At 38.0% G+C, this 27,007-nt stretch overlaps 1 protein-coding gene across 7 annotated transcripts in view; it reads left to right on the forward strand.

Moving 5' to 3' along the window:
• STAG2 (STAG2 cohesin complex component) overlaps positions 1-26,878 on the forward strand; it is a 146,486-nt gene extending 119,608 nt beyond the window's left edge. For 5 of the 7 annotated variants that reach the window (XM_088833814.1, XM_055393932.2, XM_088833816.1 and 2 more), the window contains 5 exons: positions 1,588-1,777; positions 1,868-1,978; positions 5,333-5,459; positions 6,373-6,450; positions 10,986-26,878. In XM_088833814.1, the coding sequence (XP_088689940.1) occupies positions 1,588-1,777; positions 1,868-1,978; positions 5,333-5,459; positions 6,373-6,450; positions 10,986-11,009 (530 nt within the window). In that variant the 3' untranslated portion in view covers positions 11,010-26,878. The remainder of the gene's footprint in view (positions 1-1,587; positions 1,778-1,867; positions 1,979-5,332; positions 5,460-6,372; positions 6,451-10,985) is intronic. The other 2 variants (XM_088833817.1, XM_088833819.1) reach the window with 1 other exon arrangement.
• The last annotated feature ends 129 nt before the right edge of the window (positions 26,879-27,007 follow it).

Raw genomic sequence — 27,007 nt, forward strand, 5'->3', positions numbered from 1 at the left:
CATATCAATCACATCCCAGTCTGTGGAGAAATCACTCTTAAACAGTATCCCTGACCAGTTAAAATACTTGGGCTTCATAAGAAGTTAAATTTTCCTTTTTTTAGATAGAAAAGTTATCAAATTAAAAGATATATTCACTGAATACCACTAAATTTTAAAAAGTTTTTATTTAAACCTCTTAACTTACCTGGTCTAACATAGTTAGCATCCTCAGTGGCCAGCTTGCTCACTAGTCTTCATATTCTTAAGTCTGTCCTCCACATTACCACCGTATACTTTGTCTAAAACATGTAACTCACCACATTGCTTTCATAGAACCTTTAGTAGTAGTTCCTGTCACCTTAGCATAGCTTATAAAACTTTGCATAAGTTGATTCCTGCCTCTTTATTCAGCCTTACCTTTTACCATCTACTCCAGGAGTACTAAACTCTTAAAATGTCAGCAAATTAGTATGATTCACTCATTGTTGTTTCATGCCCCAGTGCTTTTGCTTAGGTTCTCCCCATTTCTTGGAGATGTCATAGTTGACATAATATCCACTCTAGTCAGAAGTAACTTGTGGGTAGCTGGATTCTGATCTTTTTCATCGTTCCCATTCTCCCTGTGCTTCCCTCTTTTAGCACTTACCACACTGTGTCATGGTTTCCCCGGTGGCTCAGCAGTAAAGAATCTGCCTGCAATGCAGGAGACACAGGTTCGATCCCTGGGTCAGGAAGATCCCCTAGAGGAAGAGCATGGCAACCCACTCCAGTATTTTTGCCTGGGGAATCCCATGGACAGAGGAGCCTGGCAGATTATAGTCCATGGGGTTGCAAAGAGTTGGACATGACTGAAGCGACTGAGCATGCATGCACACTGTGTTATAATTGCCTGTATTTTCTTTACCAGGGCTTCCCTGGTAGCTCAGCTGGTAAATAATTTGCAATGCAGGAGACCCCAGTTCGATTCCTGAGTTGGGAATATCCCCTGGAGAGGGATAGGCTACCTACTCCGGTATTCTTGGGCTACCCTGGTGACTCAGATGGTTCAAGAATCCTCCTGCAATGCGGGAGACCTGGGTTCAATCCCTGGGTTGGGGAAGTCCCCTGGAGAAGGGAATGGCTACCCACTGCAGTATTCTTGCCTGGAGAATTCCATGGACAGAGGGGCCTAGCAGACTACAGTCCATGGGATCGCAAAAAGTTAGACATGATTGAGCAACTTTCACTTTGTTTTTCCACGACTGGACTGTCAGGGCATGGCAGGGACTGCATCTTACATACCTTTGTATTCCTTTGTTCCAAGCTCTAGCATGTGTAAAGAAGGAGATATTTGTTGACCTCCACAGGTTGTATTAGACATTTCCCTGGTGGTTCAGATGGTAAGGAATCTGCAATGCAGGAGCCCTGGGTTCGATCCCTGGATCAGGAAGATCCCCTGCAGAAGGGAATGACTACCCACTCCAGTATTCTTGCCTGGGAAATCCAGAGGAGCCGAGTGGGCTGCAGTCCATGAGGTCGCACAGAGTCAGACATGACTGAGCGACTAACACTTCACTTAGTCAAAATTAGTGACTGAACTTCATTGCTATTACTTTTCTTTCTCAGCCGAAGAAAGCAGTAGTAGCGACAGTATGTGGCTAAGCAGAGAGCAAACACTGCACACCCCAGTTATGATGCAGACACCACAACTCACCTCAACGATTATGAGAGAGCCCAAAAGACTACGACCTGAGGATAGTTTCATGAGTGTCTATCCAATGCAGACCGAACATCATCAAACTCCTCTTGATTATAAGTAAGTACATTTGATCATTTTCTGTACTATAACTTTATTAATTACATAGAAAAAAGTTAAGTTAAAAGAAGAATAAAATTCTCCTTGAAGCACGCAGGTAACATGGATGTTAGCTCAAAGACAACAAGAGGAAGCAAGGCAGCAGCAGGAGAGAGCAGCAATGAGCTATGTTAAACTGCGAACTAATCTTCAGCATGCCATGTAAGTGAGAGTGCCTTATTGTCTGAGTCTAGGAAGTTCACTAATTCATTTTGACATATTTTATTGTGTGCCTTATCTAAAAATTTCAGCGAACTCTCTCGAGTAACTAAGCTGAAATAATCAAGGAACTAAAAATTGGTCTTTCCAACAGAAAAAAAAAACTTCTGAAGTTAAATATTAACTAGTTAGGTAAAGGACTGATATTAGGTTGATCTGTTGGAAAAGTTTAACTATGAATCCTTGTTTATTTTGGTACACAGAACTATAGCTAAAAATTCAGTTTTGTTACATCTTAATTGATCCCCACCTTAGTTCAGGCCCTCATCTCTCACCTGAACTATTGCACTAGCTTTCTAATTCATGTTATTCCCTCAGATCTATTTATCCTCTCACCAAACCCCTTCCCTCACTCCGCTCACCACCACTCCATCATTCACGTTGCCATCAAGAATTGCTATTCTAGAATAAAAATCTGATCATGTAGCTCTCTTCCTTAAAACCATTCTATGGATCCCCATTGCCTGCAAGATACAGTTCAAACTCCTTAGCTCATGGCATGCAAGATCTTTCTAAATATGGCCCCTGCCTACATTTTAGTATCATATCCTATTCCCTGGCAGCTGGTAAAATCATCGTAAAAGGACAAGCTCAGGTGTCACCTTATGTGAAGCTGTGGTGTCATCTATACTCCCATAACACTATGTATATTCCTATTTCTTATAGCAGTTACCACATTGTATTGTAATTTGTTTATGAATTTGTCCCTTTCTCTAGACTGTGAGCTCCTTAAGGGCAGGGACCTCTTTCTTTCTCTTTTTTAAATTGAAAAGTATAGTTGATGTATAATATTATATGTTGTAGGTATACAATTTAGTGATTCACAGTTGTTAAGGTTTTATTCCATTTATGGTTATTATAAAATATTGGCATTTCCGTGTGTTGTACAGTATATCCTTGTATCTTGTTTTATACTTAATAGTTTGTATCTCTTAATAGGGACTGCTTTCATTTCCTGTTAGTGCTTGGCACATTAAAAAAGTACTAAGTCAAATGTTCATTGAATGAATAAATGTCCAATGCTAAAAAAAATACATTTAATTTGCAAGTACTTTGTTTTTACTGGAATCTGTATGAGAGTTTTATAAGTCCTCATTAGCTTTGGCTCCAAAAGAAATGGCATATAAGCAGTCTTTAGATGACTGGTACAAAAGGGGAAGATCTGATTATTTTGATTAAGTTTTTTAGTTTGAAAGCTTTGTATTTGTAACATAATGTGGTATATGTTTTAATGCTGGAGATAGTGATTGTTACCTTATTTTTTAAATTTATATTTTGTTTCAGTTTTGTTGGGTTTTGAATGATAAGAATTTGACCTATTTTTCTTAAGAACTGGTCATTTACCTTGTGAGTAGTAGTCTATTTAAATTCACTTTAGTTGTCTGTAGTGGTCTTAGAAACCTCAAACAGACAAGGTATACTTGATCACATCTGTAGATTCTGATCCTGTTATGTCTACTATGTTCCTCCTCTATACTATCCCTTGATTCTGTCCCTTATTCTGTTTCTGTAGCCACATTCCCTTTAACATATGTTCTCATTTCATGCTGAATTCAACAAGTGATTTCTTAGCTTCTCACTAGTTACCAGTCCAAACACTGCAGAATTCTGCCAGGCAATCATTTGGTCAATATGTCTCCCCTTAAAACTTTCCGCCAGTGCCCACGATCTTCCACAGCATCTCATCATCAGTACCATTTATCATTATTCTTTTGTTTGTAGATTAATTGATTAAATTTTTTCTTCAAGTTTTGTGGGGATATAATTGACATACAACACTGTATTAAGGTGTCCAGCATGATGATGCAACTTACATACATCATGAAGTGATTGCCACAATAAGTTTAGTAAACATCTATCATCTCATATAGCTGTAGTTAGATTTTATTCTTCTTAGAGATAAACTTCCCTAGGTGACAAAGAAATTATTCCAGTTAAATAATTATTATCAGAAGAGTCTTTTGGTTGTATCATAAGTAGTCTATCACCTGAGACTTTAAAATATTTTTGTTTTACAATAATTGCTCTGTAATGGTGTCTGGCCTATAACTGAAAATACCTTCAAATTCTCTCTGTCTCCTAGTTTATATCACATATATCTTTCAAAAGCAGGATGAGTTTCTGGTTTTCTATAACACATGGTCCCCAAAGCACACATATCCCCTTCACAGGTGCTTCCACCAAATACAGTAAAATTGTCATTTATCATTTACTGTCCAGAACTCTTGAGAAATAGGGACCATTGTTAACATATTTGTCCACATAGCCTAGACTAGACATCATGTCTTGTGATCTTTGTCTTTTAAGACTCAACATAGTTTTGTGAAAATTGTAAGCAGGCATTCAATAAATAATTGATTTGGGGGCAGTGGGGTCTTTACATGAGTGAACAAAGAAAGAAATATTACGCAAACTGGGGAACAACAAGTCAACCTCAATTTCACTTATGTTGATTCCTTTATGCTGATATGGGCTAATTTGTGAACTTGAAATTTGAGTTTTTTTCCTTATAATTATGTGATAATAGAATTTTTGGTCTTAATTTTTATTTAACTTTTCTATATATGTCTCAGTTTTGAGTTTCATAGGATACAGAGTGCAAGTTTCACCATAAATGTTGCTCATTTCTTCCTGAAGCAGAATTAATCTCTTCTTTCAGTATATCTTTATAGCACTTAATGCATATTTCTCTTGCAATATTTATCACTTTGTCATAATTAATTGTGTTTCCCATAGTAGACTGTGAGCTCCTTGAGGGCAGGAATCATGTCTTATTCATCTTTTATTTTGCATCCATAGGACACAATCAAAGCCTGGCACATAGTAGGCACTGTGTGAATGAGTGCCTAGTACATTTTAGGTACTGAATGAATGTGAGTGATGGGTAAAATTAATATTATATGTTCATGAAAATACATGTATTCTGAAAATGTCATTTCTTTGGTCTCTTGTTTTATACTTGTTTATTAATTTGTACCCTGCCTACTTTCAAAAAGGATTTGAGGTATCTTGTCTGCTCCCATGTGGTAAATTCTCATTGAGCTTTTAAATGGGATATCAGAACTATCAAGCTAAATGTTTTGAAGTAATGTAGAATAAACATAACTCCTTAGCATTTTCAGACAAGTGAACATTGGGGTTTTGACATCATTGGTGACATGATCAATGCCTAGTCATTTTCCCTGACCTTTAATTCCATCATTTTCCATTACATTTGAATAGAGTCACATAGTTGCTGCCAGTATATTACTAAATTGTGACTTTGGTTGAGATCTTACCTTTTTTGTATTTCTCTAGTCGGCGTGGTACAAGCCTAATGGAAGATGATGAAGAGCCGATTGTTGAAGATGTTATGATGTCCTCAGAAGGGAGAATTGAAGATCTTAATGAGGGGATGGATTTTGACACCATGGATATAGACTTGGTAAGATACAATGATTCTGTAAGGTTTTGAATTTAGAGTTTTTTTGGAAATTAAATTGGATATTATTAGAGGAGAGAAATACTTGCCATAGAAGTAAGTTTTCCAAAATTACTAAATAAAATAGTTGCCAGGAGTTTAGTTATGTGAGAAGGGATTAAGGAAGAGGGTGAGTTTGGTGAGGGTGTTAGATCCTAATTTAAGATGGTAAACTTTCAGACTAATTTAGGAATATCCTTAATAATATAATATCACCTTATAATTTACCATCTATAATTTACCTTTATCAAACCAATATATTATAAACATGATCTACTTTTTTACTGAGGTCAGTTTCCGTATCACACAGTAAAGTACTGATAAAATACTTAGACTTGGAAGTTGAATATATATGATGGTATATTATCTGATAATAGCATCATATATACAATTAGGGCTTTATTATATACAAAATGATTCCACGTATGTCATTTTGCTACACAGGTCATTCAGCTTTGTGAGGTAGGTTGAAAGAGACAAAACTAGTAACCAGTAAAGCTGAGACTCATAAGCCAAGTCTTCTATTTCTCAGTATACCTTGTTGTATTCTCCTTAAAGAGAAGAGATAATTAAATGTGATTTCTCTTCAGAATAGTGTAATTCAGTGCCTTGAAAGGAAAGTGAATTGAGAGAGACATTTCTAAAATAAAAAAAATCCGTTTTCTAGTTTTTATCCATAAGAATAATTTTCCATGAATGAACTGCTTTTGCATTTTGCATTTTATTCTATAGTTTGAATAGATAGTACTTGAAGTATTGTAGGGTGCAGTTGCAATTACATAGGTCTCGTGAACACTTAATTAATTTCAAGATTTTCAGTTACTCTTTGGCTGATTACAGATATGGCAATTGTCAACTTCCTTTTTTTCCCCTTTAGCCACCGTCAAAGAACAGACGAGAGAGAACAGAACTGAAGCCTGATTTCTTTGATCCAGCTTCAATTATGGATGAATCAGTAGGTTTAATTTAAATATGCCACAAGATTGTAAAATCAAAAGTAATAGGCAGTCTCTGAGTTTGAGGTTGAAGAACTTGGACAATACATTGAGAATGGATAAAAACAACTGGACAGGAGGATAAGAGACAGGCAGGAGGGATTTCAGAGTAGAGTTGAGAAGGGGTCATGCAGTGATGGTAACAGATTCAAAGTGTCTTTGAATCCCTGGCCAACTGGGGCTTAAGTTAAGGAATTGTTAAGGAATTTGGACTTTTCCTGAAGGCTTGAGTTATACCTGATGAAGGATTTTGAATGGAGGGGCAGGCATGATCAGAATTGTGTTTCAGAACTATTTCCTTGGATAGGATGAATTAGAAGAAAAACAACCATGATAATCATAATCTTAATATGAAGACATGGTGAAAAATAGAACTTGAACAAGGGCTTTGGTAATAAAGAGAAGGGAGTTGAGATAATTGGTTATTGTTAGTTGTTGTCAGTTCTGTTTCTTCTATCAGTCCCGGTTGCCATATTCTCCCTGAGAATGCCATGGTTCAATCTGTAGTTCTCTCAGACACACTGTGCTCTTTCACAACTCTATGATCTTGTAAAAGCTTTTCTCTTTGTCAGAATTGCCCATTTCCTTTTCCAAGTAGTGAATTCTTTCTTTTGGTAGTCAGTTCCAACATTACCTGTGGAGTTTTTCCTAACATTTTAGATAGATACTTTATTCTCAGCTCCCATAAAACACTTGTACACACTTATGTTTTGAGAATTACCAGATGGATGTAGTGAAATAGGATATTATATTTTGCTCAATGATTGAACTCCAGGCAGTGATGATTTTTTTCATTTTGAGAGTTTTGCCCAGTGTAGAGGTGTTTAGCTTTGTCAGCTTGCTAAATCGGTTAACTGCCTGTCTAGCTCACTTTTTAGCACCTACCCATTTATGCTTCTTCTTCCTAACACCTGCTGTCTCAGGTGACTGTTGTATCATCCTCCAAGGCCTGCCTTCTATGCCCATATTTCTGCCGTTCTCTCCTGGCCCTCTCTTGCCTCATAATCTGCTGTCAGATAGCTTTTGGAAGAATTTTAACAAACGAACTCATGCTAACATACTTAAATTAATAGAGCTAGCTATTTGAGCTAAAAGATAACATTTCATAGATCAGCATGTATAGAACTCTTTGGACAAGGCACCTTGGGATCCTTGAAATCAGTGTTTGTCAATCTCTAAGGGACATAAAAATCATGTAGAGATCTTATTAAAATATAGGTTCTGCTTCAGTAGGTCGTAAGTGTGGTCTAACATTCTGCATTTCTAATAAGACCATAATTTGAGTAGTGTAGGTGACCTCTGCCTACCCATAAGTCTATAGTTGAAGTGCATATTGAAGTATGTGGTTTCCCTGATAATCTAGGAGTATGTATCTTCCAGTTTGTTAAAACTTTTAGGTAGTGATTGTGATGAGCAATAAAAGAGAATCTTTCCAAGCATATGTGGTGAAATGCATTAATTCAGCAGTTTAGTGAGTTGGAAATTGGTGGTAAAATGAATAAGATGCTCTCCCTGTTCTCAAGGGATTTGTATTCTAGTCCACCTGTACTATCACTTTGAGATGAAAAGGCATGAAAGCTAGTATTTGAAAACTTATGTGCCTGACATTGTGCCAGGCACAGTTTAGTGGGATCCCACTTTGACACTCGAGCAGACTTACGCTGTAGAGGTGGTTTCAGTGGCTTGCTGAGAGTTATTCAGCTTTAGTGTCAGAGTAGTAACTTGATCTGAGTTCCTTTTGATTTAAAAATCTTGTGCTGCCTCCGCTGTGTACTTCCCAGAACTAAAATCAGACCTTACCTCAAAGAAATACCAAGAAAAATTTTTTAGAAATTGTAATGATTAACTACAGTCAAAATTGATAACGAGCAGTTAGAGATCACCTTATGAAACCTTTAGGCATTTGTTTCCTTAGTCACTTACTATTGAATAGATTTGCCAAATGGTGCTCTTCACCTGTTTTTTTTTTCTCTACAGTAGTGGAACAGCATTGTATATGTATATATTTATTTGACATTTAACATTTAGGGAAAACTATAATCTGAGTGAAGCCAAAGATAGACCTAATAATTGTTATTTATCTATAGAAAAATGATGGCATTCTTGTGTTTATTGCATATGTAACAACTTAGGGGATAGTAGTTTTGCTGCTTTTCCTAAAATTAGGAAAAGGAGCACATGCATCTATACCTGTAGTTCTATACTAGTACCACATGATGGCAGCAGTCACATAACCGAGTGCTCAATATCTTTAACAGTTCAGGTATCTTTAGAAGTCTTTGGCCACCTATGTATTGTAATACTATTAATACTAGTTTGGTTGAAAATTACATTAAGCTTTATCTTATTATCTCAACAATAACTTAAATGGAATAACAAAATTTTAAATGTAAAAATCTGCATTAGATTACACCTCTTTTTATTCAACCCTGTGATAATAGTCAACAAGAAAATAATAAAATTAGGACTGTAGATCCTTTTATACCCAATTCTAAGATTCTCTAATTTTATGTGAAGTAACCCAAAGCATCCTAGTATAGATACTTTAGATTATTACTAAATAAATCCTGAATATATTTTCTGTAACATGTTATCTGTGTGATTCAGAAGTGGTAATATGAAAACTCTGAGCAGAGCAATTTGGGGTTGCATATAATATTCTAGATTTATGATTTATTTGGTTTCATATTTGGTAACAGTGTCAACATTGGTATATGTTTGCTTTCTGCTATTATTGGGCCAGTATTGCCTCAACACTCCAAAGCTGGCTGTTGGTACTTTTAAAGTATGTGCTTAAGTGGTTATTAATGTTGACACCAGAAACAGGTAGCTTATGTTACCAGAAAAAGAGAGTATCACTAATGTCCTTCTTCTGTGTTGAGATTCTTTTATTAGAATTATCTGTAGTATAAAATTGGTAAAGGAAGGGTTTGGTATAATGGAGCTAATTTAATGTTCTAGTAGAAGAATCTCCTTTATAACCTTGTCTGTACAAACCCAGGAGGAGGCGGAAAAAAAAGATCTGTTCAGGCTATTTCTAGGTAGACACTTGGTTTGGAAAGAACTTGAGTTCATCTTCATGCCACACTCTACACTAAAACTGTCAATTAAGATTTTATCCTTTCATTCATCATTAAATCTTCCATTACCCAGAGTCAGAGTGTTATGGCTAGAAGGGATTTTTAAATATCACCTATCACCTAGGCCTCTTTGGAAACATTGTAACCACCCAAACTCTGACTCTTAAAACTAAAAAGGAGACCGCTTAACCTTTAGGGGTGGGGTGGGCAAGGGGCGATTAGTGGTGGTGGTTTTGATGGATGACTGGTAAGAATGGGGTACATTAATCCTCTATTGTTCTCCTTACTGGGGATTCCAAACACTTTACTTGATGATTTGCTACATGGAGGCTGCAATCAGATAGATATTTGTTTCCTGGTCTGAAAATATATAGCTCCTTCAATTCAGATCAAAACAATTCGTGAGTTCTATGACTTTTGTTAAAGTGAGATTTAATTTGCAAGTAAGTGCCCTTTGTAATCTCAGTCTTAGATCATTACCTCTGTCTTTAATTATCAGTTTTTCACTAGCTCATAGTATTTAAAAAATATTACTCAATTGTCATAGTGCTGGAAATTTAATTGAAGAGCCCAACTTTTAGTATATACAACTAAAAGTTGTAACTTATTCTTGCTTAACAAACAAGAGGGAGTTGCTCCATTCATTACCTGCTTTTAAAGTTAGTGACAAGTAATGATTAGATTTTACCTAGCATTGTTTCCCCAGCTGAAATGTAATGGAGTGAAATATAACTGGAGTGGGTTGCCATTTCCTTCTCCAGAGTTCCCAACCCAGGAACCAAACCCTGGTTTCCTGAATTTCAGGCAGATTCTTTACCAGCTGAGCTACGAGGGAAGCCCCAAAATGTAATGAAAAGCATCACTATAACTTTTTGCTCATATTTTACTTACTTGATTTTAAAAAATTAGTCGACCTGTTCATTCAGTCCAGCTTTTCTAAAGAACGCTTCCTATTTTCTATGTATTTATGTTGTTCTTGGATGTTTTTGGTCTGCGTATTCAAAAGACTTTAAAAATGATACCCACTTCACAGTGCAAATGACTGAGTTTGCCAGACATTCTTGTGCCAGAAGTGTATGTCAAGAAGCACATTTACTTGTTCATTCAACATAGGTTGGGTGCCTGTGTTCAGGGCATTATCTTGGCATTAGGGTTGTGTATAAACATATAAATGAGACATGATTTATGCTTTTAGTTATATTTATGAGGTAGGTAGGATTGTGATTAAGCCTGATGTTATTTCATTCTATGTTAACGGTAATTATAATTTTAAAACTGTATATATGAAGAGAAGGGAATTTTTCAAAGTGACTTTTAGCATGTTATTAAACTTAATATTGCCAAGTATTAATATATTTTACAAAGAAATGAATGACAACTTTAACAAGATTTTTTTTTTCCCTCTCTCTCATTAGGTTCTTGGGGTGTCAATGTTTTAATACCAGTACGCAATTAAGTCTGTGGTGAAGTCATTTTCTAAGTGGAAGAGGAAATTTTAAAGTGTGGTAGATACAGTGAAATTCTGTACAGATTTTTCTCTAAGGAGAATATGACGTGCTTATACTTACCAAGATCAAGTGCATTTGAGGGGCAGTTTTGTTTGCCTGAAAAAAGTAAAGGACAAGTAAACAATTTGATGATAAGCTACAGTTTTTCTTAGAAAGTAAATATTTTATTTATGCGCTGTTAGTTGGCTTTTGAATCAATTATTTCATGCTTTTTTTAAAGAAACTATAACAATCTGAAGAGGCGTTTGGTACAGACGTGAATCCTCTTACATTTATTTACTGGGTGTACTAAGTAATGATGACCTCTGCTGGATTTCTGTTTACATCCAAGAAACAAAGTTAAGGATGAATTTATTCCCCCGCCCTGAAATTATAGGATAGAATTGTTTTTAGCATTCTAAATTTAAATGCTTGAAACATCAATCAACGAGGCTTTCTTTTAAATATTGTAATTGTGGAGAAAAGTAAACTTATAAGCAGAACTTTTACAATTTTTTCATCTAAAATGTATTTTAAGATATTTTTAAAATCCAAGAGCTTCTCTATACTTTTCAGAAATACCCAGATGCAGTGAACTGCCAGAAGGTAACCAGTCTCAAACATGCTTATCCCATTATCAACCCTGAAAGTTTGCTTGTCCTTTAAGATAAAAATGTAATGTTGTGATATTCCTTCCAGTAGTGCCACTGTATTTTGTCTCCAAATAAAAGAAGCTTATTGTAGTATGTTTGCAGAAAAACTCTAAACAAAAATTATACAGCTTATTAGAGTGTGGGAATAGGGATCTAAATTTTAAATAAAATTATATATATATATAAATTGGTGCTGATTTTATAATTGCGCAGTTTGTTTAGTTTTTTCTTACTTTTAAATTCCAACTTAAAATTATGAGGTTTCAGAAATATATTGAAAGTTTAACAATGTTTAAAAATAGAAAAGCATGAGTGTTCATGCTTTAAAATGATTTTTAAATTTGTATTTTATATTGTTTTATCTATCTGTCTTTGCAAGCAGTCTTCAGGTTAAAGATACTTCTAACAGGTTACAGTACATTTCCTCTGTATGTAAATTAGATGGGATAATAGAATTCATAACCCATAATATTCTTTGAAAGCTAAGCTTTAAACTTCATTTTATGTCCTTTCACAAATGAATTAGTTTAAAACAGAAAGTGGCTACTTGCCATTTTGACATCAACTCATTTTGCGAGGCTTAGGCAGCTAGACATCGTTTAAAACAAAATATTAACTTATATTACATGTGTATCTATCTTTTGTCAGTCGTCTCTCAGTTCTTGAGGTATATTATTTTAATCATTCCATGCCTTAATATGCTTGCAATACAAGAATATCTTCAGATGGGTGAATACCACCAAAAGGCTTCCAGTTCTTAAGAGTCAGAAACCAACAAGCATTGGGCTGTGGTAGCCAAAAACCATAGGTTAGCTAAAAGATCATGATAAAATACAATTATTTTATTAAATCATGGTTAATAACAAATGAAATCAAGACATGTCTAACAGATTTTCCATCAACAAATATTGTTACGTGCGAAAGTATTGCCTATGTTGTTTTTCACACCACTGCATTTACTAGAACTGCTGAGAGGACTGTATATATGATTTTAAACCTAAGTTGATTTTTTTTTCTCACTCTTGAAAGGAGTACTTCTTTGTGAAAGCAGTTCTTACAGCTTTGTTTTCAACCAGCTAAAAATGTTTTATATATTACTCTAACCTGTTGTCCTCCACATTCTATTGTCCTAATTGTACTGTTTTCTGATTTGTATTTATGTCTTGAGACAGTAACTTTTTGAATAAAAATAAACCTACAGTATGTTGTATGTTTTATCTTTTGTGCTTGAAAGAGGAGGGTGGCTATAAGTGGTTAGAAAGTGTACCTATTATCACATCTTTTAACATGCTTGGGTGGGAATAATTTATAGGAAATATTGCCATTTTATATTTTTAATAAATCATGTATTTTAAAATGAGACTAAATCCCTAATTGGGTTATTACTTTAAAGTAGAAACCTATGACCATTATTACTTTATTTATCTGCTGCTGCTGCTAAGTCGCTTCCGTCGTGTCCGACTCTGTGCAACCCCATAGACGGCAGCCCACCAGGCTCCCCCGTCCCTGGGATTCTCCAGGCAAGAACACTGGAGTGGGTTGCCATTTCCTTCTCCTTATTTATCTGGTATGAGTTAAATGCTCATTAAAATATCTGCATTGTTCATCCAGGATACATTTGAGTGCCCACTGTGTGCTGAGGCATGTGTTAGAGATCTAAGAGCAAACAAAATAGACAAGGCCCCTCCTCCATAGATCTAGTGGGGCAAACAAATAAGGAAAGAATCAAATAAAATAATTAAACTTATTATGTAATTAGTGCTAGGAAGGAAACCAGCAGAATGTGCTGAGCTAGAGAGAGACTGAGAGAGAAAAGTGTGTGTGTGTGTGTTTGTGTTAAGATTTGCATTGTTCTCTTTCTTTTTAAAAAAATTTTTTTGGCCATGCTGCACAGCTTGTAGGATCTTCATTCCCTGACCAGGGAGTAAACCCACACCATGGCAGTGAAACTGCCGAGTCCTAACCACTGGACCACCAGGGAATTCCCTGCATTGTATTCTTCCTTTTTCCAGCTTTATTGAATTGTAATTACCATATAATACTGTCTAAGTGTAAAGTATACAGCATGAATATTTGGTACATATGCATAAACTGTGAAATTTACAATAAGATTTGTTAACGTGTCACCTCATAATAATTGCCATTTTTTTGTGTACATGGAGAGAACATTTAAGATCTACTCTGTTAACAACATTCACATATACAAAACAGTATTATTAACTATAGTCACCTCCCTGCATTGTACTCTTAAAAATGATTCGGATCAGTGTAGCACTAGCACACTGGTCATTTAGGCGAATTTGTAGATCATATAAGCCCAGTCTTCTGCCATTGGTGATACAGAATTGAACATAATAAATGTTAGTTAATAGCTGGGCACTGTTTGAACTGGTTTACGTGCAATATCTTATGAAGGATCACAACAATGGGTGACACATTATCATGCCCCCCGCTTCCCCCATCTCCTTTTTATTTTTTTAATCAAGAGGCAGGAAAACAAGGCACAAAAACACCTTGGGCAAGGTCATATGGCTAGTAAATGATGGGGTTGCCACTCAAGCAGTTTGGCTGCATTAAGTCCTGGCAGCATTGAAACGATACATAACAGATAATTGCATAAATATAAAATGGCACATTTCTCATTGTTCCATGGTGAGGAAATGGAACTTCTTTAAGGAGTCTGGCTGGCTATAGAACTGAGTAGTATGACTCAACATAGTCCTTAATGTGCTACCCAGCTGACTTCTGTAAAGAGTATGAATTAAATGAGTCTGTCAGTAGTTACTAATTAATAGTTTTTAAAGTTGAGAGAGTGGGGAGGAGGAATAGGATTAACCAGAAGGGATAGCTTCAAAATCTTTCCAAAAAGGGAGTTTGTAAGGATTCACAGATATGAGTTCAGGTCAGATAGATTTTTCTGGAAGCTGTAATGATTCAGCAAAAGAAAATGAGCCAAAAAACGAGAAGTTCACTAAGCATCACTTCAGGTCAACAAATCTTACTATCTACTATGTGCCTGGCCTTGTGCTAGCTGCTGAGACCAATAAGACAGGCTTTGTTTTCAAGTTATAGTTCTGCTGGGAGTTGGTATGCAGATTCAGAACTAATAAAATGGGGGTGAGTTCATTGTTTTTGCTGGGTGTTATGGGAGCCCAGAGGAGGGGCACTTACCGTGGATGCCCTCTGGGAGGCTTCATATAAAGCTGACACTTGAGTATTTTCCCCAGCATTTTACTATTAATTCTTCACACAGCAATGCTGAATTTTACAGCAAACACATTTTACATTCTAGCTTTACCATATATCCATGTATCAATGTCTTTTTTATGTTAATTTAGAAGTAAATGCAAACATGAGTACACTATGCCCTAAATATTTCGGCATTTATCATTAAGAGTTTAATATTTGCCGTGTTTTCCTTTTGGTGTAAAATTCATATGTGATAAAATTCACAAGCTGTAAGTATACATTTGCTGACTTGTAACAAATACTTACAGCTGTATAACCCAAACCCCTATTGAAGGTACTGAGCGTAACCATTAGTCCAGAAACTTTGTACTCCTTACCAAATCAATCTCTGCTTTCATCCCTTCTCTCTACAGAAGCACCAACTGTTGTTTATTTTTCCACCACAGATAAAATTGGACTGTTCTAGAACTAGATATGAATGAATGGGGTCATATAGTATGCTTTTGTATAAGGTTTCTTTCAGCCTGTTTTCAAGATTATCCATTTGTGTGTTTGTTGTGCTGTGCTTAGTCTCTCAGGCATGTCTGACTCTGTGATCCCATGGACTGTAGCCCAACAGGTTCCTCTGTCCATGGGATTCTCCAGGCAAGAATATTGGAGTGGGTTGCCATGCCCTCCTCCAGGGAATCTTCCCAACTCAGGGATTGATCACAGGTTTCCCGCATTGCAGGTGGATTCTTTACTGTCTGAGCCACCAGGGAAGTCCATCCATATTGTCTGTATCAACAGAGCTTATTTATTCAATAAATAATGGACATCTGAGTTGTTTCCACTTTTTGACTGTTATGAATAAAGCTGCTACTTGAGTTGATTTAAAAGCTGAAAGGTGAAACGGGGGCAGAGTGACCAAGGCCAAGAATTCCAGGCAAAGGGGACAGCATAAATGACCGTTATGGATCACCATCATGGATATAAGAACTATTTAGTAACCACTTAGGGGTGGGTAGGGCAAAATGGACGATAGTTGGCTACCCACTACCTGACATCAGCTTTTAAAAAACCAGGTATTCCCAGCTGTACCTTTAGTCACTTCAGTGTTAAATGCAATGTTCTCAGAATTGGCAAATATCCAAGATAATAAGGGTACCTTTAAATAAGTTGTAATAAATTGATTTGTATTCTAATATGCATGTTAGACTCATTAAGCCTTACTCTACCATTGAGAAAAATAATATTTTTATTTCCTACAGCTTCAGTTGTGTAGTTGTATTAAATTGCCAAGAAGTAGGTTCCTCAGTAGAAGTAAGTTTGAGGCTGGTGGTGCAAACGTAAAATGAAGTCAGCTATGTTTACTCACTTTTTATTTTACCTCTTCCATCTCAAGTTCAGGATAGGCAGGAGGAATTCAGTGAATCTTTGGCAAGTTAGCTTTTAAATAATTTTGTAGTGCTTATAGCAAAATTATAACCAATTTTGAAGAAGTAGCAGCCAATATTCGGAGAAGGCAATGGCAAGCCACTCCAGTACTCTTGCCTGGAAAATCCCATGGATGGAGGAGCCTGGTGGGCTGCGGTCCGTGGGGTCGCTGGGGGTCGGACACGACTTCACTTTTCACTTTTCACTTTCACACATTGGAGAAGGAAATGGCAACCCACTCCAGTGTTCTTGCCTGGAGAATCCCGGGGACGGGGGAGCCTGGTGGGCTTCCGTCTATGGGGTCACACAGAGTCGGACACGACTGATGTGACTTAGCAGCAGCAGCAGCAGCCGATATTGAATGTTTACTGTGTGTCATTACTATTCAAAGTGCTTCACTGGTAGTTGATTCTTGCAGAAGATTTCTAGTTGATATCCACATTTTACAGATAAGGAAAGGAAGCACAGGTTAGATCAACTTGCCTAGGGGCATATAACTAAAAAGTGATGGAGTTTAGATTGTGACTCCTCATTTGACTCCACAGTGCATGTTCTTAATTACCTCTCTCCATTGTGCTACTAAATGTACCACTTACTTGCCCCTTTGTGTTTGTATCCACTGCATTTCCTTTTACAGTGGATAAACTGTCCTTGTATTGAAGACATTGGATTTCCCTCTCTCCCCTGCATAATCAGTTTTCTGCTCAACTCAATCATTCCTAACAATGTGCAAACATCTCCCATCTTCAAAACTAGGGAAGAAACATTCCCTTGATTAAGCATCTCCCTTTAGCCACTATTTGTCTCCTTTGGCTACCTGGACTTTTCCCATTCTCTCTCTCCCTTGCCTCCCCTGCCCTCACCCCCCAACACTTTTTTTCTACCATTTATTTAATTTATTTGGCTGTGCTGGGTCTTAGTTGCAGCACAGAGGATCTTTAGTTGCAACATGTGGAATCTGATTCCCTGACCAGGAATGGAACCTGGGCCCCCTGCATGGGGAACATGGAGTCTTAGCTATTGGACCACCAGGGAAGTCCTCTCACATTCGCTTGAAAGCTCTCCAATCAGGCCTTCTTTCCTTCAACTCCAATGAAACAGTTTCCCTGTCCTAGTGACCTTCATTTGCCAAGTTTCCTTACCAGTATCTTCTCACCTGTCTACAGAGCATAATTTCCTCCTCCAAATCAGTTTCTTGCTCTGTGCCCCAGGCTGACTCATTGATGGCAGGTTGAGAATTGTGCCCTTTTGGTGGAGTTCTGGGGAGACTTCAGCAACCCATCTCTCAGGAAACCAACGGAAGGGTGTTCCCATGTGACTTTCCCAAAGCCTATGCAATAGTAATTGATTTGTGACTGTTATATGACGTTCCCAACCTCCAGAGCCATAATGGTCTGGCTTAGGCCACTTGGAAACTTCCCTGTGGTTTCCTGACTTTCCTTCTTAGTAAAGCAGTCAACTTCATCATCTTGTCCTTTGCAAACAGCTTTGGTAGTGAGTTGAGAGAAGTTTGGATGGATTATTAAGATTAAGCTTGGAGCAGAGTGTGGCACTCAATTTCATGCCTGCCAAAACCTGTTTGGGTCAGATTCATTTTCTGATTGTAAATCTCTTGGGACTGGTGTCCTTTGTACCAAGTTTCAGTATACGTGTAGACATATTTAATGGGCCCTTCCATAGCAGTTAATGGTTTGTCTGGCATCTCTTAGTTTAGCACCTTCAAAAGCCTTTTCTTAAGAACTGTCTGCTTTGAGAGCTGCAGTGGCCTCTATATTAACTTCAGAAGGCTAAGCTGTTGTGAGAAGAGACTCAACAGAAATTCAGTGATTTAATACATAAATTTTCTCCTGCTGGTAGCAATTTAGGACAGCATTTCCAAATTGGCAGGTGCTTTTTCTCTATAAGGTTATTGAAAGACATAGGCTAATGGCAGGCTACTCTACCATCTTTAATACATGGCTTCCAAGGTTGTTTGGTCATCACCATTGTAGCCCACAGGAGGTGGAGAAAGACCATGGTTGAGTGCATGTGGGAGATTTCAAGGGCCAGGGCTGAAAATCACACACATCGCTTCTGTTCACATTTCACTGGAGAGAACTTGTTATATGGCCACACCTAACTTGCAAGGAGGCTGGAAAATGTAGCTTGGCCATGTGTCTGGGAAGAAGGGAGGAATGGATTTTGACTGACCACTGGCAGTCTCTACCTCAGTCTTCGCCCTCTGGGCATCCATGTTTAGCCCTCTTGCCATTTTTAGGACACACTTGCCCTGTCCCCCAAAGGAACAATCCAAAGTCCTATCCAGTTACTAACTCAAAATAATGCATTATGCTCAGTCTTCACCATCAGGTCCAGATACAGATGGACACCTCGAATACCCAGTATACAATAGTGCAGTATGACAGAATAACCATAATGACCCACATTCAGAAGAGGATGGCAGTGGAGAAAGTCCTTTGGTCAGATTCTCGCTCTGCTCTCTGGATGGAATTTCCTTATCCTTTGTTTTTCTTATCCTCCTTCTGGAAGTTTTTCCTTGTTCTTTATCTTCCATGGCCACATCTGAACCGGGCAGTGCTAAATAGTTGATTGTGTTTGGCAGCATCCTACTTTAATGTACCTGGTCTGTATTAGTTGGTGTAGGATATGCTGCTGTTAAGATCCAACGATGGCTCACATACAGTGGCTTAAGTAAAGAGGCTTTTTTTCTGCTCTTCTATTCTACGTCAGGATGTCACTCCTATGTGTTTATCCAGGCTGACAGAAGTTCTGTCATTAATCTATAGATCTCGTTCAAATTTTTCTTACTGTCCAACTAATATTCATTATATCAAGAGAACAAAAATATCTGGTCCAAAACTAATTCATGATGATGTAGTGAAGTTAATTGTCATGTCTCTTTAGTCTCTTGTAATCCAGAAACATTCCTAGTCTTTGTGTTTTATGACATGGACATTTTTGAAGAATACAGGTCAGCCATTTTATGGAATGTTCTAAATTTGCCCTTGTCTAATATTTTCTCATGATTAGGTTCCAGGCAATGCATTTTGGGCAGGAGTGTGTGTGTGTGTGTGTGTTTGAGCAGGAGTGTGTGTGTGTGTGTTTGGGCAGGAGTGTGTGTGTGTGTGTGTGCATGCACGCACATGCTTAGTCACTCAGCAGTGTCTGACTCTGTGCAATCCCATGTGGGCTGTAGCCTGGCCAGACTTCTTTGTTCATGGGATTCTCCAGGCAAGAATACTGGAGTGGGCAACCATTTCCTTCTCCGGGGATCTTCCCCTGCCCAGAGATCGAACCCAGGTCTCTTACACTGCAGGCAGATTCTTTCCATCTGAGTCACTAGGGAAGCCCTTGGCCAGGAATACTACAGAAGTCATATTGTGTCCCTAGTGCATTGTATTGTGCTGTTGATTTCTCCCGCTACTGGTAATTTTAACTTTATTTGGTTGAAGTGATGCTGGGTTTCTCCACTATGAAGTTACTATTTTTGTTTTGTAAGTAATACGTATCTTGTGGGGAGGTACTTCCAGTCTATGTAAGTATCCAGTAACTCATCAGCTTTTTTGTGCCTGAATCGACTTTTAGTATTTATATCAGTATGGACTCAGGAATATTTGTTGTAACCTATGGTCATAAGTCATTAATATGGTTATTTTGTTGACCAAATTGTCACAGATTTGTCCACTGACAGTCCTTTCAAGCTGGTTCCTGTGTATTTTGATATGTTCCCTTCATTCTTTAATCATTTCATTACTTTTTGGTACCATGTGATATTTCAGGCTCATTTTGTACGGACCATGTCCAGCCTTGGAATTAGCCATTTCTCCAAGAAGTCACAGTTCCTTTTATTGAAGAATGGTATTTATTTTAAAATTATTTATTTTTGGCTGCACTGAGTCTTCGTTGCTGCATGCGAGCTTTCTCTAGTTGTGGCGAGAGGGGACTACTCTTCATTGTGTGTGGACTTGTTGCAGTGGCTTCCCTTGTTGCAGAGCACAGGCTCTAGAGTGCACTGGCTTCAGTAGTTGCAGCTCACAGTCTTAGTTGCCCCGCAGCATTTGGATTCTTCCCCGACCAGGGATTGAACCCGTGTCCCCTGCATCAGCAGACAGATTCTTAAACACTGGACCACTGGGGAAGTCCAAAGAATGATATTTAGAAACCAGGGTATGGAATATACTTGTATTCATTAATACTAGGTGGTGATTGCTTCTAGAGGTCTTGGAGAACAGGGCCGGGAAATATATGTATGTATACACGTACATTTGCATACTTCTTTATCTGTATGTACGTTCTATGCCATTCTCCTCCCCTGCCATTGCCACCATAATGTGATTATGTTAGACATTTGACATACAGTTACATTCATTTGCTTCTGTTTATATTGCATTTGTGGGCTTCCTGGTGGCGCAGTGGTGAAGAATCCACCTGCCAATGCAGGAGCTGCAGAAGCCGCGGGTTCTATCCCTGGGTCAGGAAGATCCCCTGGAGGAGGAAATGGCAACCCACTCCAGTGTTCTTGCCTGGAAAATTCCATGGAGAGAGGAGCCTGGCAGGCTACAGCCCATAGGGTTACAAAGAGTCGGACACAACTGAGTGACTGAGCTTGCATATTGCACTTGGGGGGCATTCTCAATCCTTACCAATTTTGTTTATTTTTGAACATGTGAACCTTATTAATATGATTCCAAAAGCCAAAACCATATAGAACTGTGTACTTAGAGAAGTCTCACTCCCACCCCTGATTCCTTCTATCCTTTTCACATCCACCATTTTTTCCATCCTGTTTCCACTCACCTCATGTAGTTAAGCAGTCTTTTTAAGTTTCTGGCTTATATTTCCTGTGCTACCTTTTGTAACATAAGCAGATAAATGGATATTTTATTTTCCTTTCTTCCTTATTCTTTTGTGCTCTTTTTCATTTAATTTTTCCTAGAAATCACTCCATACCATTCTTTCTAACAGTTACATAATACTCTATTGTGTAGGTATATTATAGTTTAACTGCTGTCCTATGTAAGGGCATTCAGGTTGTTTTCATTGTTTTGCATTCACACACACAAAAACGGTACAATGAATAACTGCATGTATATGTATTTTTGTATTGTTTAAAGTGTATCTTCAAAGTAAATTCCTCGGACTGGAAACGCTGGTTCAAGGGGTAAATGCCTGTGTATTTTTTGTTGGTTATTGCCAAATTCCCTCTCCATGAGGGTTGTACCAATTTGTGTTCCCACCAGTACATAGTACTGAATGTGTGAGTGTGAGTGCCTGTTTCTCCACAACCTCGCCAACAAACAGACTGTGTTCCCTTACTTTTAAATGTTTGCTAATCTGATAGCTGAGAAATAGTATCTCAGTGTAGTTTCTATTTGGATTTCTATTATTAAGTGAGGAAGTGACTTAGCAGCACAACAGAACATTTTATTCTTTAAGGGCCATTTTTTATTTATTTTTGGTTTCACTGGGTCTTCATTGCTGCACATAGGCTTTCTCTTTGTGGCAAGTGGGGACTACTCTCTAGTTGCGGTGTGCAGGCTTCTCATTGCGGTGGCTTTTCTTGTTGCAGAGCATGGGCTCTAGGTACTTGGACTTCAGTAGCTGTGGCTCAAGGGCTCAGTAGTTGCTGTGTGCAGCTCTAGGGAACATGGGCTTCAGTAATTGTGCCCTAAGGCTTATTGGTTGCTGCTTTCACACATTGGAGAAGGAAATGGCAATCCACTCCAGTGTTCTTGCCTGGAGAACCCCCGGGACGGGGGAGCCTGGTGGGCTGCCGCCTATGGGGTCACACAGAGTCGGACATGACTGAAGTGACTCAGCAGCAGCAGCACAGGCCCTAGAGCATGGGTTTAGTTACTCCACAGCAGTGGAATCTTCCCAGACCAATGATTGAACCCATGACCCCTACACTGAGGACCCCAGGGAAGTCCTGCTTATTTTTTAAATCAAGTTTTTGGTGTTTTCTTCCCTATTTAAAAGAGTTCTTTGGATAGTGGAGATACATGCCCTTTATAAGTGATATTGTTGCAAATAGTTTCCTCCAGTTTGTTACCATCTTTGACTTTGCTTATGTGATATTTTATGTGGTCAAATGTATCAATCTTTTATTGCATCTGGATTTGGAGTCATTGTTAGAAAACTCTTCCCTACACTCAGGACATACAGGCATTCACCAAAATTTTCTTCTGGTACTTATATAGTTTAATGTATTTCTTCAGATCTCCAATCCATGTGAAATTTATTCTTGTGTGTGATGTGGCGTATGAATCTAATTTAACCTTTTTTCCAAATAGCTTTCCTGCATTGTTTATTAAAAGTTGAGTTTTGCCCCCCACTGATTTTTGATGTCACCTTTATGATACATTAAATTTCTCTATGTACTTTATTTATATTTCTGAACTTCTATTTCACTGGTCTATTGTCTATTCAGGTGAGCAGTACCACACTATTTTATGTATAAAGGCTTTGTAGTGTGCTTTAATCGGAGAAGGCAATGGCAAGCCACTCCAGTACTCTTGCCTAGAAAATCCCATGGATGGAGGAGCCTGGTAGGCTGCAGTCCCTGGGGTCACTCAGTCGGACACGACTGAGCGACTTCATTTTCACGCATTGGAGAAGGAAATGGCAACCCACTCCAGTGTTCTTGCCTGGAGAATCACAGGAACAGGGGAGCCTGGTGGGTTGCCATCTATGGGGTCGCACAGAGTCGTACACGACTGAAACGACTTAGCAGCAGCAGCAGCAGCAGCAGTGTGCTTTAATACCCTGTATGTAATTTCTTTTTCAGTATTTTTCTAGCTGTTGGTGCATGTTTGTTTTTCCATATAGATAGTATCAACTTGTCTACCTCCATTTAAAAAAATTTTTAGTATTTTATTGGGTTAAATTTAAAAATTAATATGAGGAGAACTGACTTCTTTATGATGCTAAGCTGTTTCATTCAAGAACGGGGATCTTTTCATTTGTTCAAATCTACTTGGTGTCTTTTAGGACTGTTTTAAAGTTTTCTTCACATAGATTTTGTACATTTCTTGTTAAGTTTATTTCTGTGTATTTTATCTTCATTATTATGACTTGAATGGGGTTTTCCTCTACAATTATCTCCCGTATTATTGCTTGTGTGTATGAAGGCTATTGATTTCTGGATCTTAATTTTATATTCTGCTACATTACTGCATAAAAGGGTGTTGGAACAACTGGTTAACCATATGAAAAAAAAATTAACCTCAACCCTTATCTCACACTATGCACAAAATCAATCTGAGATGGATTATAGATCTAAAGTTTCTAAAACAAAAACTAAAACGAAGGGAATATCTTTGTTATTTGGTCATAGGCAAAGGTTTCTTAGGACATAGGTAACAATGTTTACCCCCCAAAATCAATAAAATAGACTGTATCAAAATTTAAAACTTGTACTAATGAAATAACACCATTAAGAAAATATATAGACAAGCCATAGAGTGGGAGAAAATACAAAACAGATCTGAAAAAGGACTGGTATCTAGGATATATATTAAAAAATCTCCTGACCATTCAAATAAATACCCAGTAAAAATAGGCAAACATTTGAACACACACTTCACAATGAAAGATAGATGGATGGGAAATAAACCCATGCAAAACATGTTCTATATAGTGTTATACAGATATATAAACTGAGATATCACTACATAGTCTGAGTAGTCTGAGACAGCTTATAGAGACTGGGATATCACTACACATCCACCAGAATGGTCAAAATCAAAATGACTGACTACATAAAACGTTGGCAAGGATGTGGAGAAAATGAAACTGCTATTTTGTTTTAGAAAAAGTCTGGCAGTTTCTTAGGAAACTGAACATACACATACGTACCCTATGATCCAGCAACTTTACTCTTAGGTGTTCACCCAAGAGAAATGAAAGCATATATCTATAAAAAGAGTTGCACAAGAATGTTCATAGTGGCTTAGTTATTATAACCCCAAAGTGGAAATAGCCCCAATTCCATCAACAGGAAACTGGATCAGTAAACTGAGATATATTTATATAATAAATGTGACCCAGCAATAAAAAAGGAATGGTGGTGTGCAGAGACCAAGACTGACTGGACAGTGATACAGGCTAACTGTATGTGGTGAGAAATAAGCTTTGTCCCATGTGACTCAAACCCTTAGACTTAAGATTTGTGCACTACACATAAAATGTGTTATTTACATTTTGCCTAATCACAAAACCATAAACATTTAACTCTAGTTAATATTTATACTGAAGTGTTTAGGTGTGAAATGAACTGCTGTCTTATTTCAAAATTTATCAAAAATAAGATTAATTAATGGAGGAGGTGGATTAGATGGGTAGATATGTGTAGTCAAAATGTCAGTTGTAGTCTTGAGGTGGTGGGTATAAGTGTTCACTGCATAAATCTTTCAACTTCTATGTTTGAAAATGTCCATGGCAAAATGTTGAACAGGAAGGAATGAGGAGAGAGGGGTGGGGGAAAGGAAAGGGAGAGGAAAGAAAGAAAGAAACACTTATCCTTAGCTTTCAGCTAGAACTATGTGGTCCGTGGAAAGAAGGCTAACGATCTCTTCCTAGTACTAAGTAAGAGACTAGGTTGTTCACCAATTGTACACGGTTTTGGAAGATCACTTAATTTACCATTGTTTTAAAAAACGTGTACAATTTTACAGAAACAGACTCATAGGCTTAGAGAACGAACTTACGGTTGCCAGGTGAGAAGGGTGGGGAGAAGGGATAGTTAAGGAGTTTGGGATTGACAGGTACACACTGCTATATTTTAAAATGGATAACTAACAAGGACCTACTGTCTAGCACATGAAACTCTGCAGAATGTTATGTGGCAGCCTGGATGGGAGGGGAGTTTGGGAGAGAATGAATACAGGTATATGTATGGCTGAGTCCCTTTACCATCCACCTGAAACAATCACAACATTGTTAATCACTATACTCCAATATAAAATAAAAAGTTTAAAAATATGTACAGTTTTAATTCAAAAGTTTAAGTAACAAAAGGAAAAAGAACACCACTGATGGCTTATTCACTTCCTGTATGACAGAACTCCTCGAACCTAAATCAATGCAATCTTTTTTTTTTTATTTAAAAATTTAATTTATTTTTTTTATTTTACAATATTATATTGGTTGGTTTTGCCATACATTGACATGAATTCTCCCCAGGTGTACATGAGTTCCCCCTCCTGAACCCCCCTCTCACCTCCCTCCTCCCTTTATCCTCCCTCTGGGTCATCCCCGCACACCAGCCCCAAGTATCCTGTAACATAATGCAGTCTGTTTAAATAAGATTTTGCCTTGTTAAATAATTGGTAGTGGGGCTGCATTCAGATAGCTATTTAATTTTTGTGACTTATAGAGTGGCAGAGCTGGAAAGAACCTCAGAAATTTCTAATCCAACTCACCTCTTCTACAAAGAAGAAAGCGTGCCCAGGGAATAACAAAGCAGGTTAAGGGCAAATCCATGTTTTCCAGATGCATATATGTGCATGCTCAGTCATGTCCAACTCTTAGAGACCTTATGGACTATAGCCCGCCAGGCTCCTCTGTCCATGGAATTTCCCAGGCAAGAATACTGGAGTGTGTTGCTATTTCCTTCTCCAGGGGACCTTCCCCACCTAAGGATCAAACCTGCCTCTCCTGCATCAGCAGGCAGATTTTTTACCACTCCGTCACTTGGGAATCCCTTTGTCTCCCCAACTACCTGTCTCTTGTTGTTCTCACTCCCAGGAATTTTCAAGCATTTTAGAACTATCCTGTAAAATGAAATTTTACATGGATCCCCTATATACAAATGGGTTAAAATAACAAGTGAGTTCCATAGGTAGTTTAAATCTGTTTGATAGAAAATGTAACTGAAGAACCCCTAGTGTTTCTAGGATCTCATTTTAGAAAATGTGGATAAAGATAACATGATTTTTTATTTATGTCTTCAGTTCAGTTCAGTTCAGTCGCTCAGTCGTGTCCGACTCTCCGCGACCCCATGAATCACAGCACGCCAGGCCTCCCTGTCCATCACCAACTCCCGGAGTTCACTCAAACTCATGTCCACAGAGTCGGTGATGCAATCCAGCCATCTCATTCTCCGTCATCCCCTTCTCCTCCCGCCCCCAACCTTTCCTAGCATCAGAGTCTTTTCCAGTGAGGCAACTCGTCGCGTGAGGTGGCCAAAGTATTGCAGTTTCAGCTTTAGCATCAGTCCCTCCAATGAACACCCAGGATTGATCTCCTTCAGAATGGACTGGTTGGATCTCCTTGCAGTATAAGGGACTCTCAAGAGTCTTCTCCAACACCACAGTTCAAAAGCATCGATTCTTCGGCGATCAGCTTTCTTCACAGTCCAACTCTCACATCCATACATGACCACGGGAAAAACCATTGCCTTGACTAGACGGACCTTGGTTGGCAAAGTAATGTCTCTGCTTTTTAATATACTATCAAGGTTGGTCATAACTTTCCTTCCAAGGAGCAAGTGTCTTAATTTCATGGCTGCAATCAGCATCTGCAGTGATTTTGGAGCCCAAAAAAATAAAGTCTGACACTGTTTCCACTGTCCCCATCTATTTCCCATGAAGTGATGGGACCAGATGCCATGATCTTTGTTTTCTGAATGTTGAGCTTCAAGCCAACCTTTTCACTCTCCTCTTTCACTTTCATCAAGAGGCCTTTGAGTTC

Source organism: Moschus berezovskii, chromosome X (genome assembly GCF_049115385.1).
Source record: "Moschus berezovskii isolate FMDL1 chromosome X, NW_MosBer_1.0, whole genome shotgun sequence".
Classification (NCBI taxonomy): Eukaryota; Metazoa; Chordata; class Mammalia; order Artiodactyla; family Moschidae; genus Moschus; species Moschus berezovskii.